This window comes from Thermobia domestica, chromosome 13, assembly GCF_964235325.1.
Source record: "Thermobia domestica chromosome 13, izTheDome1.hap1.1, whole genome shotgun sequence".
Taxonomy (NCBI): Eukaryota; Metazoa; Arthropoda; class Insecta; order Zygentoma; family Lepismatidae; genus Thermobia; species Thermobia domestica.
This window is the reverse complement of record NC_137466.1, coordinates 174,091,008-174,112,479: the sequence shown is the minus strand read 5'-3', so window position 1 is coordinate 174,112,479 and position 21,472 is coordinate 174,091,008. Positions and strand designations below refer to the sequence as shown.

General features: G+C 35.3%; 1 protein-coding gene across 5 annotated transcripts in view; it reads right to left on the bottom strand.

Moving 5' to 3' along the window:
- Positions 1–21,472, bottom strand: part of aPKC (protein kinase C iota type) — an 850,264-nt gene that overhangs the window by 299,321 nt on the left and 529,471 nt on the right. For all 5 annotated transcript variants that reach the window (XM_081736917.1, XM_081736916.1, XM_081736919.1 and 2 more), the window contains 2 exons: positions 8,828–8,913; positions 2,529–2,709 (listed from right to left, as the gene is read on the bottom strand). In XM_081736917.1, coding sequence (XP_081593043.1) covers positions 2,529–2,709; positions 8,828–8,913 — 267 coding nt within the window. The remainder of the gene's footprint in view (positions 1–2,528; positions 2,710–8,827; positions 8,914–21,472) is intronic.

Sequence of the window (21,472 nt, the reverse complement as noted above, 5' to 3'; positions counted from 1 at the left end):
AGGCCATTTAACGTAGAATTCGAAGTACAGTAATGGGTTCAAATGTCAATATTTTCCCGCCGAGAACCGAATAGTTCATATACAGACGTCACCCTTTTTTGTTAATAGCAAATTTTATTTGAAATTAGTTTATAATATGAAAACAACACGTTGTACTGTAATGTAAGTCAAACATCATAACACTTATCATTTTTGGTGTGCAAAAATAGCAAGCTGCCCCTCCTTTATCCTCCTAAGAAATTAAAGTTGGCGTCGTCACTGTTGTAAAATTGTGCCTCAGAAGACGGCAGACAGGACGAAATAGACAGTTTAAATGCGGTTAACATGCAGCGACTGAGAACAGTATCTCCACTCTTTATTCAAGTTCCAGCAATGAAACAGTTCTTCGCTGCCGCTTGATGTATAAAATAACTAGTACTTAAAGCTCGTCACCAGGAAAAAGACGTTCTTTTCTATTGAAAGTGATATTCAGAAATTATTGCCATAATATATTTTTCCCTCTTGAACATTAAAAAAAAAAAAAAAAAAAAAAAAAATCCGTTTTCCCCCTTTCTGGAAGCTAAACAACCCATAGCACGAAAGAATGGATGCGATTTTCAAACTCCTTGTTGTTTGTCTAGTAAAATTAATTGGCTATACAGATCTTCCAAAAACCTTCCGGTTTTAGGTTTGACATACTGTTTTGTTTTAGGTTGATTATTACAATCTGAAGAACGAAAACCAGGACAAACAGGCGTCCCGAAAGCCTTTTTCGGGACAGATAATTCTTTCATTGACAACCCGGACGTCTGGCAACCCTAACTGTTGCGCATCATGCCTGAGCTGTCCGGAGTATTTACTACACACGAGAGAGACACAACATTTCATACATTTTCCAGATACAAAGTCACTTTGGTGCTGGTGTTCAACAAAGCTCGAAGGGGAACATGTAGCAGTTGCATTATGTATTCAATTAATATTAAACATATATTCACAACGAGACAAAATTGTAAGACTCGATCTACATAGTTCTCATGTTACAGAAAATATACAACAATTAGCTAATAATAATAACATAACATAGATAAGTTGTGATGTGATTACTATGAGTGCACGATACTGGAATCTTTGGTCTGTGCGGCAAACTAGATTTGTCGATAGCTTTAAATTCTCTATATGTTGCCTTATTTATTCTTGTTTCTTTTCTCTGAATTGAAGACGGGCTATTCAAAATTATGTAATTAAGTTATGCCCATACATGCGCAGAAGCTGATATGAGTTGTTAAAATACTTATTTAGCTTAAAAGTTACTGTAAAAGTTTCTTTATATATATATATATATATATATATATATATATATATATAAAATTCTGGCCCAAATTTACGTCGATACGTAGATTGTAAAAAGGTAATTTTAATGAGAGAAAGCATGTACTGGTGGGTCTTTCAGACATTGTTATGTTTAAGTATATGGAGTCAATAAACAATATTTAATTTTCTTTCCTCGCCTCTTAAATCTTCAATTAAAAATTTATTTTTACAACTGCCTTGACAAAGAACCAAGACTTCACACCCGAAAGAAGAAAAAGAAGAAGAAACTACAAGAAATTTTAAAAGACATAGATTCGCACCACTTAGAACATCGGCGCCGACAATTTGATTTTCATTTACTTACAGATAGATAACCACTAAGAAAAAAAAAGCGTAAACTAAGAACAGATATTCAAGTTGGATAAAAATATTTCTAGTATGAACTTAATTTGAATTACTTTTTTGTCATTTTGGATTACGTCGACTCTTTTAGAGTTAAGTTTAATATACCACGAAGTAAGTCAATAAATTTAGTTATTAAATCACAATGCATGTTTTCGCAACATATAGCTAAATATATGTAATATTATTTCTTTTTTTATTGTGAATTTTATTTGTTATCACATATAACTGAATCAACTTTTCTTCTAATCTCCTACGATATCAACAAATTCATACATGCTTTTAAGGAATGGAAACACTTGATTTGCAAGGATCATTTTACATACGTGTATAATTATCTTCAAGTCACATTGGCAAAATCACATGGATGCTTTCTATTATGTAGTTAAGCTATTTTTAAGACTACAAACTTTGAATGTAACTACATATGAACTCAAGGAAGTCATCTGTATGAAATGAAAAGATTCTAATACTTGTAACTGTCCATAACCAAACAACTGAAAGAGCTTGTGAGGAATAATAATATTATACGAAATATTGCAAGTTCAAACCCAGTGTCTGCTACTAAAACGAACATATTTTCAAGAAGAAAGTCGCAGTAAGTGACATTCTAGAGCCTGACGAGTTGAGAAGAATGTTGTGTGTGACACTGCATTTCCTCAACAAGTTGCTACAGTCACCTGGCTGTGAAAGGCCAACAGATAGCATTTCTACCGTGTATTACTTTATATAGGGAACAACATAAATTACAGGAATATTACTTCAAATTACCGAAATTTTAACTAAAAGCTGCAGAACGAAATACTAAATCTTAAATAGTAAATAGTTGGACTTACTTATAGTAGGCGAGTCTCCGTTTTGTTCTTCCTTGATGATTGGTTCCACCTGCTCCGTATTGCATGTCTTCTGAACGAGTTTGTGGCACTTTTTATGGACCAACAACTTGCATTGGATGCATTTGAAGCCCTGACGACCAAGACCCCAGATTCGGTCTTGGCAGAAGGCACAAAATGCTCTCTGCAAACACATACGAATATTACAACTAGAGGTTATCAAAATAAACGTTGCAATGTTTAATGTATCATGTCTGAATGTTAAATTCAATTATTGGATATCTACAATTTTCTACGAATAAATGATTACATATATATATATATTGTTATTGTTATTTTCTCGAGGATGTTATACAACCTAAAAGAAAAATGAACATTAAACTCAGACTCAAGTTAGATTATGTTCAACATAAGCGAGTATTTTGTGATGAAAACTTTCGCGAATAATGTTTATATTTAAAGGTAGCAATTAATTACGCTATCATTTTTTCGAGCTATATTTATACACAAAATGTAATACTCAATCTGAGCCATCTGAAGAAGGCTTTTATATTGAAATAGTATTTTATGTTTCTGTAGTGTTTTGTATTGTAGTATCAGTAAAACTTTCTGCTAGGGCTTTGGAAGACAATAAAGATATAATGAGAATTAGTGATTGACAAGTATATTGATTACAATCCCGCTGTACTGTAGTAACAAAAGTCAAATCCTGATTATGAATTTAATAAATAAATGTGCCAATAGGAAAATAAATCTGTACATCATTTTCCGTCTATTTCTTTGCACTGGAGTTTTATCTTCGATAAGTATGAATCAGCCAACTTCAAGTGTAAATTTGTGATAACACCAGAAGAAGAGATGCATATAGGTTCTGAAACTTTATCAAATGAAATATAAAATATATATCTTGTGTCAAATATATACCGACTGAAATATAAAATATCCAGAATACTTTAACAACTACTTCAAACCACTCTTTTCAAAATAAATATAACAACATAGTTCATTCACACTGAAATTCCCTGATAGCATGATTAAGTACGTAAATTTTCCTTGACCAGAGACATCGCGAACACTATAATTTATGATAAGTTCAGAAAAAAAAATGTCTCCTTCCAGCATTTCCATGGACTGAATGGCCGCTTTTTTTTCCTCCTTTATTGTAGCTTTTAATTTTTTGCTTCAAAATAAGGACCACAATCAGATATATTATATATCTTAGATTTTATTTGGTGCGGCTTGAATTAGCCTTACTATTTAATAATATATTGTAATATATTATTATTATAAGAATTCCATATACTAATGTTTACTTCTCATTTCTCATATATGCTACTCTCGTCTGTATCTTTGTGCTCTATGAAAGTTTCAATATGATTCTAGATCAGTGATGCCAAAAAAGACTAATCTGATGGAAACTCTTCTTTCACGTGGAAGTTCTTCATACTTTCAAGAATGAATTCAGCATTTAAGACTTTTACGTGAAGCTTTAAGAAATACAGAATCTTAAATGCATTTTTAACGCCTTTTTAAAATTTTAGTGAGTAATTTACAGAGAGTGAGAAACATAATAAAATGTAGAAAGTATCTGCAAAATGCTATGAAGATCCATCTAATAGTTATCTCCAGTTATTTTCTCATAGACATTTCTGAGTGAGCAATTTATGACGTCATAACTGTCAATCCTCCAATGATCTGCATTATACGAAACGTCTTGAAATGAACTATTAGTTCATTCAGTAGTATTTTAAAGATACTACCTGGATCACTATATATATGACGTCATAACTGTCAATCCTTCAATGATATGCATTATACGAAATGTCTTGAAATGAACTACTAGTTCGTGTAACAACACTTTTCAAAACACTATCACTTTTCAAAATTGCTGTTACACTTTATATACTATAGGCAGTAATAACACTTTATGTATTTAAAAAAAAATCTCAGTCTTTAAGTCATTCAGTAATATTGAAAAAAGAAATAGCAAAGGAAGAAAGCGGCGTATGGAAGATCACAAAGACAATTTCCAAATCTTTCCAGTTTGTGGAAACATCAGTACCACAATATTTCTTGTTTTTAATTTATTTATTTCGGTGAGAACCTCTTACGAAAACATCTTCTCACTTTAAGTATGAATAGTTGTTAATCTAAATGAACAACGTAAAATATTAGGATGCTGAGCATATCATCTGAACACCAACGTAACTGCAAAAGTGTAGTATGACAGTATAACATTAAATTATATTTTGTTGTACTTAAGGCTCTTCTTAGCTAAGCTAAACCCCAATTGTTTGAAATTTTAGTGAATAACTTTAAAGGCAATGACGAAGATCAAAAATTTAAAAAGCGACCTCATAAAAGACCCGCAACCAGCCAAAGAAGTTTGGGAGGCCATGAATATGTTGGGGGGGGAGTCATTAAACATTTTCTTACCAATAGTTAAATTGTGTTTTTTGTATTGATAATAGCATTTTGTGTTAAGGTATGGAAGTGCCACGAACAGTTTAGGGAGTCCAGGCCCCCTAGTCCCCCCTCTGGTTGCGGGCCTGCCTCCTAGTATCCGCAAAATTCTATTACTGAACTAATAACTGCTTTTTAAGACTTATCACATTAAGTTGGAGTTCAAAATTTATTACGTCACGAACTATACACCCAAATTTCCAGTCTATAAGAAAAGGCTTAGGAACAGTTATTGGTTAAATTAATAGCATTTTGTACATACTACCTGATTCACCTTCTACATTTTGAAATTCTTCACTGTTGTTTAAGTTTTTTGTACATACTACAAGATTCACTTACAGTGACTAGCGGAATTATTCGGACACTATAGTGTTTGAACAAAAGATGGGATTTATTTCAAAATAAAAGCAAATGTAAATAATATGCTATCATTTTCTCTGACATCCAACAACCAAACAATTTTACATTTCGAAAATAAAATAACTTAACAATCAATGTAAAGTAGTGAGATCAACACAAACGCAATACGAAATCGGGTGTTGCAAAATTATTCGGACACCTGACCAGAAATCACACTTATCGAGTAAAAAATATAACACTCAATATCTAGTAGGCAGTTTCTTTCTGCTTAAGAACTGCATTTAGTCTATTTGACATACCGTTCACAAGTTTGTGAGTGTATGCAACAATAATCTTGGCCCATTCTTGACGAAGCACGTTCTTCAGATGCGCCTTTGAGGTTATGGATGTTTTTCGAACGTGTTTCTCTAGTTTTTCACACATTTCGAACTTGTTTCTCTAGTTTATCCCACAAATGTTCAATGGGGTTTATATCTGGAGATTGGAGAGGCGGATGGAATGTTTTTGGGCAATTAACCACAGATTTACAATATGAGCTATGTTTCGGGTTGTTGTCTTGGTAGAATTTGAATGTATCTAATATCCCCATTTTTCTGCCTTCTTCTTTAAATTATCTTTGAGAGTTTGCAGGTAGAAGTGTTTGTTCATTGACTGTTCAATGAAAACCAACTCACCTACTCCAGACGCTGACATGCAGCCCCATACCATTACGCTCCCTACCTCGTATTTTACTGACGGCCGCAAATTTTGTTCCTCCAGCTCTGTATTGTTTCTTCTGCACATTACCTTCCCATCAGAACAGAAGATATTGAACTTACTTTCATCAGAAAAAATCACGTAGATCTACCAATTGGCACCCATATACTAGTATTATTTCGCAAAACTAATCTTTTCCTCCTGTTTGTTTTGTTGATATGAGGCTTTCTGCATGCTACGCGGCCATGAAAACTAGTTCTTCTCAGGACTCTTCTAATTGTATCGGGACTCACGTCGATCCCCATTTATTCTCCAACCTCGGCAGCGATTTTTGAAGCAGTTATTCGTTGATCCTTTTTTGCTTTCCGGACTATTGCGGATTCTTGTCTCTCTGAAAATGTCTTTGGACGTCTCGTGTTAGGGAGGAAATCAACTCTATCTTCAACCTTGTATCGCTTGATAATAATCACATACTGTACTTTTTTCATTTGCGACATCTCTGCAATTTTTCTGCAGCTTTTTCCTTTTTCATAATGAAAAATTGCTAATTGCCGCTTTTCAAATATCGTGTTCTTTCCTCTTTGACCTATTTTTCGTGTTGACAACGAATTGTTGTATCTTACTGCCACGATACCGACTGCAGTACTTAACACAACCTTCAACACTAGCACCACCTCTCACAGTGCTCACATTATCTCACAGATGTCGTACTGTCCGAATAATTTTGCTGGGGAAAATTTGGGCATGGTTTTCATTGCGATTAATTATATCCGTACTGTTGACAGCAACTACACGCTTCATTGTGTTTTTCAGGTATGCGTATATAGCTCCTTTTTCTTATGTATTGTTGTATACAAAATGTGTTTTCATTTCGGAGCCATAGCCCGTTATATGTATTTCATTGGATCTGTTCGAATAATTCTGCTAATCACTGTACATTTTGAAATTATTCACTGTCGTTAAGTTTTTTGGACACACTACCTGATTCACCTTCTATATTTTGAAATTTTTCACTGTCTTTAAGTTTCTAGGACAAGCCCCAGGAATAGACCAAATACCAACGGAAGTGATTAAGAATCTTGGAAAAGCAAAGAAGAAACTATTTAATCTTATTAATGAAATGTACATCTCGGGAAAAATACCAAGAGGCTTCGAGAAAAGCATATTGATCCATATACCGAAGAGAAAAGACGCACGGAAATACGAAGAACACAGTACGGTAGGTTTGTTTTCCCATGCATAAAAAAATACTGTGCAAAATTATCACATAACGAATAAAAGAGAAAGTCGAAGAACGGCTATCGGGAGACCAATTTGGATTCAGGAGAAAAAGGGGAACAAGGGAAGTAATACTGAGTCTACGGTTGATCGCAGAACAACACATTAGGATAAACAAATCAATTGTAATAACATTTGTAGATATAGAAAAAGCTTTTAACAACGTAGATTGGAATATTATGTTCAGAGGGTTGAGGAATCTAAAAGTGGATGACAGAGACAGAAGAATAATATAACAACTTTACAGGAACCAGACAGCTGTTATAGGAAGAGATCAGAATGAAGAAAGAATAAGTAAAGGAGTAAGGCAGGGATGTGGACTTTCACGTCTCCTCTTCAACATCTATATAGAAGAGGTTATGAAAAAATTCTTTGATAAAAATTAGAAAGGCGTAGAAGTAAATGGCCAGGTTTTCAGCACAATAAGGATTGCTGATGACACAGCACTGATAGCGGAGAACGAAAAGGATTTGCAGGAAGCACTTTGAACGACCAAGTGGAAGAAATATGCAAAATGAAGATAAATAAGAAGAAAACCAAAGTGATAAAGTGCACAAGAGCAGGACAGGACGAGGCAAACGTATGGCTAAATGGAGAAAAAATGGAAGAAGTTAAGACGTTCCCCTATTCAGGAAGTCTAATATCCTCGGACGGAAGAAGTGAAAACGACGTATCTCCCGGAATAGCGCAGGCTAAACAAGCATTCAATAGGAAAAGAGAACTACTAACATCAAGAAATGTGTCGTTGGACATTTGTGAACAATTTATTAAGACCCTGGTATGGAACGTGGCGCTTTACGGATCAGAGACGTGGACATTGAGAAAAGCTGAAATATCCAAGCTGGAAGCATTCGAAATGTGGTGTTGGCGCAGAATGCTGCGCATATCATGGACCGAAAGGAAAAGGAATGAAGACGTACTAGACGAAGCTAATGAAGGACGACAGTTCATGAGGATAATAGGAAAAAGAAGAAACGGCAACTTATTCGGCACTCTGATTGGATCACCATGTTGATAGAGGGAAAGGCAGAAGGAAAACCAAGAAGCTGAAGAAGAAGAAGGATAGAATATCTAGATGCAGTTACGAAGAAGACACCTTATCACACAAGGAAGAGAAAAGTTTTAAAATTTACATGTTGCCCACCAACCTATAGTTGAGATGAACGAGAAGACGACGACCTGATTCACCTATATTTTGAAATTCACTGTCGTTAAGTTATTCACTAAGATTTTTTTAAGTGATCTTAGCAAAGAGCTTTAAGAATCAATGAAATCAACGAGAGAATACGCACAATAAATTACAATTTTTATAATATTTAAATATTAGTGCTATTGATTTTCAAGTTTTTAGGCTGATAGCAAAATTAATCCATACTGCTTCAACTCAAATGAGGATTTAATGAATAATTATCCTTATCTTCGGAAGAAATAATGTGCACTTTAATAAGTCTTTTAAATAATATCAATGTTTAATATTAAAATCTTTTTAATGAAAATGTACTTACTCGATTGAACCGCTTAGCTTGAAAGATGTGACCGTTGACCTTGTATAACTTCCTCCATCTTCTAGCACCTCTTCGATAAATACTCCCTGGAAAGAAATAGGATATCAATTAGAATATAAATGGATATTAAAGTAAAATATGTCATGTATTACATACCAGGGCTTTTTGTCAAAGAACAGTTCATAATAAAAATGCCACTAATAAAATACATAGTTTGCTACTAATAGGATACAACTGAGGTGAATAGGCTTTATAAGCATAACACTTATAATAGTGTATCAGATGGAAAGAAAAAGAATATAAATTGAAAAGCAAAAATCACTATTCAAAATATCTTGGAACAATAAAATCATTAATTCTATCCGTAGCTCAACGTACGAATATGTATCATTTCGAACACATCCGAACAGCTAACGAGCGTGCTTTATGTACAGTATACATGTTGTTCTGGGTTCGATCCCCGGTATAAAAGATTGCCTCCTGAATTTACGCTGACACGAGGCATAACGCTGTAGGTCCAGTCTCCCATAGTTGGTTCTCAAAAGGACATTACAGTCGAATTTGAATCAATCAATCCAATAAGCAATTGTTACAGAGGCGATTTTCAAGACGATTGTTAAGGAGAATTAATGAACAATAGATGGCAGTATGTTTCCCTTCTCTTCCTCTTTCTATTTTTTTTTCTAACAATAACAATATTCACAATGATCAGTGGAATTGAAGAGTTACGTACTAAACATTTGACCACAGATAAATTTAATTAATACTCAGAGGATTCTTTGCCCTTTTCAATTATTTCATATTAGTAACTCAACCAGGATATTTAGATAGTTATTCAAATAGCGGGAACACCTGTATACTTTAACATATGATTCTTAAGATTTACTAACACTGAATATTCATACATTGTGACAGCTTTGTGTTAAATGACTGCGCTGTGTTGGATGACAAGTAAGTAGTAGTCACAATGGTGTAAAAGGATTCATGTATAGAAAGGCCAAGCATTGTTGGTGTAAAATGGGACACTGTAAGTATTAACTATCCCTCAAGTAACAGTGTTCGAAGTAATGAGGCAAGAATTCGCAGCAAGATATCATCATAGAGGAGGAATAATGGACAAAGCCCAAACCTAAGTTAAGAGCTATCGCCAAATTTTCACAATGATTGTCACTAAGACGTTAAGGCTCCGCAACTGACTGTAGAACTGAGTGGGCATTTGGAACGATCTATTTCTACATAATCGCAATCCGACGAGAAGTGCATAATCTCAAGATCTGTCGTCCGGTTGAGATTTCTGATAGTGCGAAAATCGAGTGCCGTGAATACAACACTTGGACCTCCGATGACTGAAAAAGAGTAATATGTTGCACTGACTCATCTTTTTCCATTGTTTTCAACAATATACCCAGTTTGTGTGTAGCGGGCGAGCAAAAAAGGAATATGCTTCGTACTGTCTGCTTCTTACTGTACTATTAAACATGGCGTTCACTGATGCGAGACGCAATTTCATGGTGATCCGTTGGTTCTACTTTGCTCTCAAAGGGTTAATTACCATAATATATTATGTGGACGTTTAAGGTGACCAGGTCCGTCCTATGCTACAAACGTTCCACAACGATGACAGTCTTCCAACTGACAATGCAGCAATACACACAGCACACAGCAAAGCTCTTCAGATGTAGTTCGAGAAACATCACCATGAATTCCAAACCTTTCCTGGCCTGCTGAATGTTCGGACTTGAGCGTTACTGTACATCTATGGTCAGTTTTGGAGCAACGAGTCCAATGCAGATTTTCTCCTCAATCATTGCAGATAAAACTAAATGCTATACTGTAAGTAAAATAGTTACTATGTCTCTAGAAACGATTTACGAGACTTAACTGTGTAATGAATACAAACCGTACTATAGCGTAGAGGTTGTCCAGTACCGTAGTAATGATGCAAGTTACAGTTTGACGAGGTGTTCCTATTATTTCGGTAACAATTTGTATATATTGGAACATAAACACGAGGGGAAAAGAAAAATTTAGGAAGCAATATAAAGTTTACGGAGGAGAAGCGTATCTATAGTACAGAATTTCACGTATTACTGACATTTTGTACCAATGTTCGGCGTAATTTATGCAGGATAAGGAAACTTTTAGTGGAACGCTGCACTCCAATCCCCTAATTGAGGACTTACACCAAGGCTACGATTCATTCATAACTATAATTTGTAATAGTTATGAAAAAGTTAAGTAAAAATTGCGGCTCCTACATCTCTTAATCTTTGGTATAATACCTTTATATGCTGAATATAATTCATAACATTAAATGGTACAGAAATAAGAATTTGCTTACACGAACTCCCTGCTATAAACCTGATCATATATATATATATATACAATAATGTTCAAATCAGTGGATTTAGTGGCCAGGAGAGGTATTAAAGTTGATATTAATGTTTCTCAAACTACGCATGAAGAGGATGGTTGTATATACTAGCGCATTCTGCAATCTGTACTGTCACTTTTAGAAATCTGAATCATGTCTAATCCTTTAAGTAACAAATATCCTCCCTTTTCCTATAAAGGACTCATATTGGGTGAATAAGCATAAAATAAAGACAACAAACTTTATCAAAGCCAAAGCAAATTTATTTATTCATCTCATGTCTTGTAATCTTCAATATACATGGGTTTACACTTTAACCTTTATTTGGATCACCATCGAAGATTGTACTCAAAACTGTAACATTTCATTGGGGAAAAACTCCTATTTTGTTTTTAAACCATTCATGTTTCTTCTGACATTCCAGGCTATAAATCAATATCAAAAATAAGGAATATCATTCAACATGCAGATAGATGAAGCGTTATACGCACGTGTCGATGACATGGTAGATTTAGGAAAGATAACGAGATTTGGAAAAGGAAAGGTTATGAGAAACTATGAAAATGGTCTGTGCGCGTGACCTGATATCAAGATCAAGAAAACTACACAGAAACTGAGAACTCTACGACGAAGTTTCAGAAAAGAAAGAAAAAAATGAAAACGAGAACCAATATTAGAATCTAACTGCCGCAACCAGCAACAAACGTTTCTTGTATGTTTCCAAGTAAATTGTGCACGATTGAAAAAATGGGTCAATATGTTGAAGTTTTAGGGAAATATATACATGGAATGAGAAAACATGTAACTTGTTAAATTCAACACCTTTATATTTTAGTAGATTTTTTGAAAATGATATTCTGTGACAATCAATATATATAAACATGTATATTACTCAGATCATAATGTATTAATTTATTTCGTACCCTGTTCACAAATGCTTACCTGTAGGGATCTAACTTCACAACTTTATAACCCAACATATTATAAAATAATAATAATAATAATAATAATGCAAACGGATTTTTTTACAAATTTTTTCCTGTATATTAAAACAAATTAATAAAATCTGTTTCTATTACTTAGTAGGTAATCTAAACGAACTTAGGAACCCAGGAAATAAATTAAACGAGAAAAGCCGTTTATAATAAAGAATGTGTGAAGAATGAGAGAAGAAAACTACTGCAAAATCCTTACATACTGTCCACAACACCAATTGATCTTGTACTGTGGAAAATATTTATACAGTCAGATGCCTCGATCCTAATATTTGTTGGAAAATGTCATAAGTTGAAAGTTATGAAGAGATAGCTAACACTGGTTCAACTATTAACATACAAAATATGAAATTCGATTGACTATCTTACGTTCTACACCGGTATGAAATCAAATTACACGTTCTATACCTTTAAGCTGAAGGAGACACCAATGAATTGATAAATAAGTGGTGGAATGACCAGGCTGAGCAAAAGGATGATGGTTAAGAAAAAAAAAATTGCAGCCATATGGTGTTGGTTTACAGTAAACGCTCGATAATCAGGATTCAAGTTAGCGATTCCCGATACTATTGAGATACTTGACTGAAGTATAACATAAATCCTTTACTAGAACACAGATGTTTCAATTTACTTGGAAATATTGAAGCAAACGATATAAAGATCCCTGTTAAGTTGTCTAAGGAAGAAACAAGAATTTCAGGAAAATTAAAAATGGATCAAAAGATTGAGATCTTGGCCAATAATTAGTTTTTGGATCAGGGGCCACAAAATTTTTTGAATGGTCCCTAAATCGAATTTTCGTATTTTCTACGGAATAAACACATCATATTGAGTTAATTGATAGTTTGGGTTTGGCTACATTATATGTAGTTCTCCACATATAAGACCTACAAGAAAATTTTTCATTGAAATATATTGGATTTTTTGATCCTAAAAGAAATTGAATACGAGTCGAAGAAGTGGGGAAATGGAAAATACCTCTGATAGGGTAACTTTTTCAAATATAATGCGAACTAATGATAGCAGTCAATGAATAAACTTAATTTATTAAACTAAACGAGCACTTAGCTTTACATAATTAAAAACTATTCGATTTCATTATTATCATTAAACCTTCCATTACTAACTTATCGTAAGTATTAATAATGTTCTTTATGTCTGCCTAGTGGTGTAAGTAACACAACTGATACCCTGTTCTCACATACTAAATAACTTACTCTTATTCGTTTATAACGCAATCCTTGCTCTCAATATCCATTTTAGTATTCCCGAAAAAAAAGTTCTTTTTCAGCTTTTGAAATTTTATTTTCAACACCTGGACTTCGTCTTGTAATTTGTGAATAATCTAATTTCTTTAAGAAACTTTTCATTTTGCACCGAATTTCTAAGATTCTTGTCTTTGTTTAAATAATTATTTTTACAGTATATTAGTAGCATCATATTATGACCTTTGCCACAGTATTTTATTCCATATATACATCACTACAACATTGATCTCAGCGTGTTGCACCCTCTCAAACATTCTATGAGCAAGATTAACTCCATACACAGATGAAATTATTGTAGATCAGTGTGGCTTTAGACGAAATCGATCAACTATCGATCACCTATGCATATTTACTATTCGAAATACTCAAAAATAAAATGGGAATATAATACCCCCGTACATCATTCATTTTAGAAAGGCCTACGACTCAGTTAAGAAGAAAACACTGCATAACATTCTGACAGAATTTGGAATACATACCGAAAAATCTAGTTAGATTAACTAAGATGTGTTTAAATGAATCCCAAAGTAAAATTTGAGTAGGAAGATTCTTGTCCATGAGCTTTCACGTCGAGAATGAAGTGAAACAAGGAGATACGTTGTTTCTATTATTATTTAACTTTGTTCTGAAGCATGTTATAAGGAAAATTAAAAATAGCAGCCAAGGGCTAAAGCTGAATGGTATTCACCAGGGCTATGTCGTATGTTCATGATGTAAATTACACATTGTTGTAATGTTATAGGAGGAAAGTTAATCAAAAATTGTTTTAGAAAGTTCCATAAATACACCATTTTAAGCAATATATCAAATTTAACCATCTTTTTTTATATTTCCGGAATGGTTTGAAACACCAAATTGCTCTAAATAGCATTATGATCTTTATGTCTATTGAAAACCATTTACGCATGTGATTTTTATCTAAACACTTTATCCGTGGGATCCTTGTTCTTTTCAATCAACCAAAATTTTTTATACACTTTTTGACCTCAATCAGAAATAAGCGTTCTACCACTGAGCCATCGTGCCCACCATACAAAATGGAAGAGATGCTTACAAATCTAAGATCTTAAAAAAAAAAGAAAAGAAAAAGAAAAGAAAAGAAAGAAAGAAAGAAAGAATCTTTCGTTGTCTCTCTGGGACTAATTCAGTAGAGTTTTCGTCAATGCAACGCAACAATTACATCTTAATTTGCGATAATAAGCATAGCAGTTATAATTGCTCATTGCTTTTCATGTTGCATTGCGATCAGCAAATTGTACGATGAAAACCTCTGTCTTTAATACATTATGGGAAACCCCGTGATAAATAGGGAAATTTTAAAGATGCGAATTATAATAGAAAATTGGATATCAATAAAGTACATGTGCTATTCCTTGTACTTCTCTGTGTTTATTTAAAAGTACGTACTGTAGTTGTTTGGTTGGATCTGAGTTCCTTTCAACACTGGGGGTAAATGATGCGTGGACCTACAGCTTAACATAGGTAGCCAGAGGGAATCGAAGCTGGGTCTCCCCCCAATGAAAGCGTGTACACTAACTACCAGGGAAGCAAGAAAGTTCGTGCGCTTTTATACTATGGAAGAAAACTGTCAATTACAGGGCCTTAACGGTTTGTTTATTCGGCAAAATAGCCTCCATTTGCTTCTACAACCTTCTCCCAGCGCTCAACAAGCTTGTAAATGCCAGTTTTGTAGAATATTTGTTCCCGAGACTCGGAAAACTCAGCAACTGCATTTTTGACGTCTTGTTCAGTCTTGAACTGCCTGCCACGCATAAAGTTGTCTATGGCCAAGAATAAATGGCAATCCGAAGGGGCGACATCTGGGGAGTAGGGAGGATGAGATACAAGCTCCCAACCAAGTTCTGAGATTACATCCAGGGCCTGTTTTGCGGTGTGAGGGCGCGCGTTGTCATGGTTATAGAGCACACCTCTTTTGTTCACTAGTGCTGGCTGTTTCTGGGTCAGTTTGGTGGCTACCGTTCTCAGTTGTGATGAGTACACATCTTTGGTAATTGTCTTACCACGTTCCAAGAATTTGTAGTGCACCATACCGTTTGTAGTCCACCAAACACAGAGCAAAACCTTGTATTGATGGATGTTCGGTTTTGCAGTCAAAGGCTTCGGATCATTCGGTGATAGCCAATGGTATGACCGTTTTTTATTGTCATACATGACCCACTTCTCGTCACAAGTTATAATACGGTCCAAAATTGGACAGATTTTGTGTCTCGTCAACACAAATGAACAGATATTCAGTCTTAGAACTTGGCTCATAGCGGTCAGCTCGTGAGAGACCTACTGACCCAGTTTTCAGGTCTTCCCCAACTGATGCAGACTTACCCGAATAATTTTCCTGCTTACCTCGAATTGGTGAGCAAGTTCTTCACATGTTTGACTGAAATAATCTTCAATAGAGGCCTTCAGGTGGTCCATATCCACTGATTTAGGCCTCCCAGAGCGAGGCTTATCTTGAAAGGTCTCGTCATCAGTTGAAAAGGTCTGGAACCATTTTTGTGCTGTACATTTACTTATTACACTCTCTCCGAGCGCAACACGTATTTTTCTAGCTGCTTCTGCAATATTTGTCCCCAATTTAAACTCGTAAAGCAAACAAGCTCTAAAAACTTCATTTGACACTGACATGATCACGAGCGACTTTTACACACCACACTAACAAATGCGTTGTTATATTCACCGTGGCTGATGCGTCAATGGATAAGCTTTCCCAAACAGTCAAAACTTTCATGCTACGGGGACAGATGTCACCGCAGCAGCCAAATGGAAGCGGGAGTGGTTCAAAAGCGCACGAACTTTCTTGCTTCCCTGGTATATAACCAAGGAAAGAGCTTGCGTAAGTTTTATATTATTTCTGTCGTTCATATTGAAGTTTGTAGCAAGAGACGATACAAATCGTATTCTGAAGTTTAAAAACTTTTTATTCTTTTGTAAATGAGAATCACTGTTGATTTCACCCGAAATTTCCTTCACCGTGGAAGCTTTGTTGCTTCTATTGCACAAACATTTCTGCACTTTCTGTCGGATGACACGCTTTGTAAAATGATCCATTATTCCAATCGTGTACCTTTATATTTCACCCCATCTCTGATATTTACGGATGTTGACACTTTCCCTTCCTTCAAGAATTACTTTTTCAACGAAAAAAATCATCTATCATATCAGCGGTAAGGCTAATAACATCACTCGACTCTTAGAGCGATCAGCACGTCCTAAATATGAATACACGTTTAAAACAACTTGCCTTGCTTGGATATTTAATGGACTGCCACCTCTATGTAATCGAAAATAACACGCAGGTAAACAGGCACACTGAACCTACCTTACACAGGACGCCATATTGCACCTGTACACAAGGGCGCCCATGTTATGGTTTCCAAGGGGGGAAAAGTATAAGCGACGTTTCAAATATGGTTTCAAATTTTGCTGTAACTAATGTAAAAATTCAACTGAGTTTTCGATATTCCCAAGTACAATTTCCTCTAGGGGGGCGATCGCCCCACCTTGCCCCCCCTGATGGGCGCCCTTGCCTGTACATCAGAAAACAAGATATACATATGACTGAATTATTGTACTTCACAGTTTGTAGTTCTTTTATCAAATCATAACTGCACAATTTGTTCTACATCAAGGGTAATCTTCTTTAAAATGTGGAATTATTTGTTTGCGCGCATCGACAAACCGCATTGCTTGTTACACAAAATGTTGCAGCCCTGTGTTCGTTTCTATAACTTAAGATAATTGCGTATTTGCAAGCATGCATTATGTATATATTAACTATTTGTTACTTCAAAGCACTAATAATTTTAACTATCTGCACGTAAATCTAAGAAATGAGGTTCTGTAGTAGGAAACTCTTTCATAATAGTGCAGTTCCAACATTACTTGGAATTATTTATGGGTAGTGATTTGGAGCTACTGAAATTACGTCACTGAAAACTTAGGCTGGCCAAAACTATAACGTAGTGCCACTTGAAGAACTAACACTTTATGTTGGGTTGAAAACCCCGTTAATCTGGTGGTATTGAAGAATATGTCACACAATATCTCCCTTTTGAAATTTGCATGATACGAAATTTCAGTGTTTTATATATATAGTTATAGGCTGCCGAAAACACGAAAAAAAAAAAAAAAAAGAACTTTAAAGATCCATATTTCCCAAACTATGGAACTATAGAACAATTTTTCTAGAGGTAGTTGGTGAGTACTTCAAATTCTATGCCCGTAGAAAAAATCCCTCAATAAAAAATTGTTGCGTGAGTATCGAAGGATTCTGAAACATGTATTTTTAGATAAGGTATATATTAGTTCGTAAGTAAAATCTTGACCCGACTACAGTAAGTTCCATAGTTTTGGAGCTATGGACCTTTAAACTTTTGTTTTTCGGCAGCCTATAACTCCGGAAGGAAGCATTTTTTGCACCCAGGTTGGTCTATACTTCCTTCCGGAGTTATAGGCTGCCGAAAACACACACACACACACACACACAAAATAAGTTTAAAGGTCCATAGCTCCAAAACTATGGAACTTACCGTAGTCGGGTCAAGACTTTACTTACGAACTAATATATATCTTATCTAAAAATACATGTTTCAGAATCCTTCGATACTCACGCAACAATTTTTTATTGAGGGATTTTTTCTACGGGCATAGAATTTGAAGTACTCACCAACTACCTCTAGAAAAATTGTTCCATAGTTCCATAGTTTGGGAAATATGGACCTTTAAAGTTCTTTTTTTCGTGTTTCCGGCAGCCTATAACTCCGAAAGGAAATATTTGTGCACCCAGATTGGTCTATACTTTTTGTCTTATCTTGGTGTCAGGAATCACCTCCGAAAAGTTGTCGGTGTTGTTTTGAAACACCCTGTATATATAACCTAAATACGTATACTTTTTTAAAATGGAAACTTGTTCTGACACTGATGATGAAAGAAGTACAGTCTAAGCCTTTCCTAAAAAAGAAGGCAATTACTTTGATGGCCTTTCTATTTTTTTTCTTTCTTGTTTTCATTTTCTATACCTTCAACATCAAAGCGTTTCGTCAGCAGGAGAGATATCTCTTGAAGAAAATTAGTGAAAATTACTTTGATGGTGCTGAATTCCGAAACATGAGTCATTTGATTGCGCGAAGCAAGAGAGATCCCGAGTAAATTCCCTTCCTTCTCCAAATGTAGGGCCTGCAATCAATTTTCAATTTGACTTCTTTCGCAAATATGTGAGCAGAAAGAAAAATGTTACACTCATTTCGTTTTATTTTTTCATCATGTTCTCAAAATTCTCAACGAAGACGAAAGATCATTCCATCATACAACCACAAAAGAAAAGAGGATTTTTCTTCATTGCTGTATTGAAATGTACTGATCCTTTACTCACAATACTAACGGGTGTTGAATAAAGAAATAGAGGAATCTGCTCTACAAGGCTAAAATAAAGACGCAGGAACTCTATTTGTTGAACATACATCAGTAGTTGAATATACGTGCCATTTGGCTGGGCATAATCCTTCTTGCGAGTCTTGGGAGTCTTATGTCAGCTTTAATTTATCTATAATAGTTTCGGCTATCTATTTAAACTAACTTACTTTATGGCCTATGGAACCCGGAGGTTCAATGTCGCGTTCACGAAATTTCTCCACTGATTTCTGTCCTTAGCCAACTGGATAAAGTTTCTACTTTGTATTCCAATTTCTGCGAGATCCATCGTAATATTGTCCTCTCACATACGCCTAAGCCCTCCAACTGTAGAGTGGTTTTATGGGACACTGAAAAATCTTTTCCATGTTATTTACATGGGACTTCATCTACACCCCAAAATGCTTAGGCACTTTCGCAGGATTAGAACGATGAAATTTGGGATGATTGTAGCCTTCTGAGACTAACCCACAGGGAAATTGCCAAAAGTGAATATTTTTAGCTTTTAAGGCATCTGAAAGGAGAGAAAAAATCCCACGTTATTTAAATGGACTTTTTTTTTTTTTTTTTTTTAGGTAGTTGAAATAGGAAAAGAAACTTGAAATTCGGTAGAATTGTGGGTTTAAGAGGTGCGAGGCCGTAGGCCAAGCAAATGCGAGGAATCTGAGGAAAAAAGCTCCGAGCTTGCGAAATTCAGAAAATATTAAGAGTAAATACACGAAATTCATTCTTGATGCAAAGGCTGAAACATAAGAGATACGACGGCATAGGCCGAGAAAATGCAGAGCCCCCAGCTAGCCAAAGGTTAGTCAGTATACGCTATAACCTGATAACTACCATTCAGCTCTAGGATTTTCCTTATAGCTTACTCCAGAACAAAGATGAATAATAACGATAACAATGCATTTCCTTGTTTCAGGCCATTCTCAAAGGCAAAGCTCGTGGATAAGCACGTCTTAATTAATCTAACTTTTTCGGTATATATTCCAAATGTTGCCAGAATGTTTCTCTTCTAATCGAGTAGCAGGCCTTTCTAAAATCAATAAATAGTTGATGTACCGGGGTATTGTAGTTCCATTTGTTTTCAAGTATTTGTCGAATGGCAAATAACTGATCGATAGTTAGTCGATTTCACCTATATTCGCGCTAATAATCTCCAATAATTTCATCTGCGTATGGGGTCAATCTTGCTGATAGAATGTTTGAGAGGATTTTATAAGATATTGAGATAAGAAGAATACTTCGATAATTATCCTTCCCGTGTGTAGAGATGAATCTTTGTGTTCTTCTAAGATGAATTTGCGTCTCTTTGACATACGGGCGACGTATACACTAAAGCAAAAACACTTATTTTCCGTTTCCGTTTCTTCTTTCTGCTCATTGCCACCATCTTCGCTCATTTCCGAAGCACACTGTGACAATCTTGTACACATGACTGGTTCGTTTTTGGATGTTCTGCCTTCTTCGTATGGGCACGTTCTACCTCACTGCCTTGCGTCAACTATGGATAATACTTTATCATTTAATCTTTTCCGATATCTCTTTTCGTTCTAGATTTATTTAACATAATCTCGTTTTGACCCCACGTTTATGCTCCTATTGAACCCTTTCATTGCCCTTGTTGGCTAATATAAAAAATACGTGTCGCTTCTTTTTCGATGTTCTCCATGTCTGTGCAATCTTATCGCAATCGGTATGTCACACCGGGGTACCCTGCCATGTCAGTCTGCAACCAGGTAGTCCGGAGGTGTGGAATACCTCGAGGTTTAGCGGAAGTTGGAAGTTCTTTCTTCGTAAAATTTGAAAAGGATCCTATTGAAAATGCACTTTTATATATGTTTGAATGAAAATAGAGTTTTTTTTTTTTTTTTTTGCTTCTTTTCTCCCAGTGGAGTAGATTCTAGAATAAGGGCATGGCGACATAACCGGGAAGGTTCTAGAGTTCTAACCCCCTCTCTTAGGTCTCGTCACGCCATTCTGATCCTCCGCGCCAGAATTCTGGAGTTCAAGGTTTTTTTTCATTCCTGGTAATGAGTCTGTCCAAACTTTATCATCACTCCCTCGCCGCTCTATAAAAAATCGGGCCCTACTATCATTTAAGAAAAATACAGAAGATTAGAATTTGTTCTCTCTTCCTTCCTTCTTTCTTTTCTCATTTTTCTCTTTTCTCTTTTTGTGTGGATATTGAGTCCCCCATCTACCCGCGAAGTCGGCTCCTCTGGTCCTACATCATCCCCTCCCCTCTTTACCGTTGCTATTACTTTTTCGATTATAAAAGAGCACTCCTGAAGATGACCAGCTTAGAAAATTAAGCATCTAAAAAAAAAAAAAGTACGCAAAACCAAATAATATAGTGTTACGCTACATTGCACTGCAGAATGTGAAATAACCATTATCAACGGTAAAATGAGAGAGTTACCCTGTAATATATACACAGTATGACACACACTTACTTCTAGACTGAACCTTTACTATAAGAATAACCACTGTTGTACTACACGGTGTATAAACACGTTCTTTTGTCTCCTCTTTTAAAATGCGTTTACAGAGCAAGCTAGACCACTATTGTTCCCTACCCTCG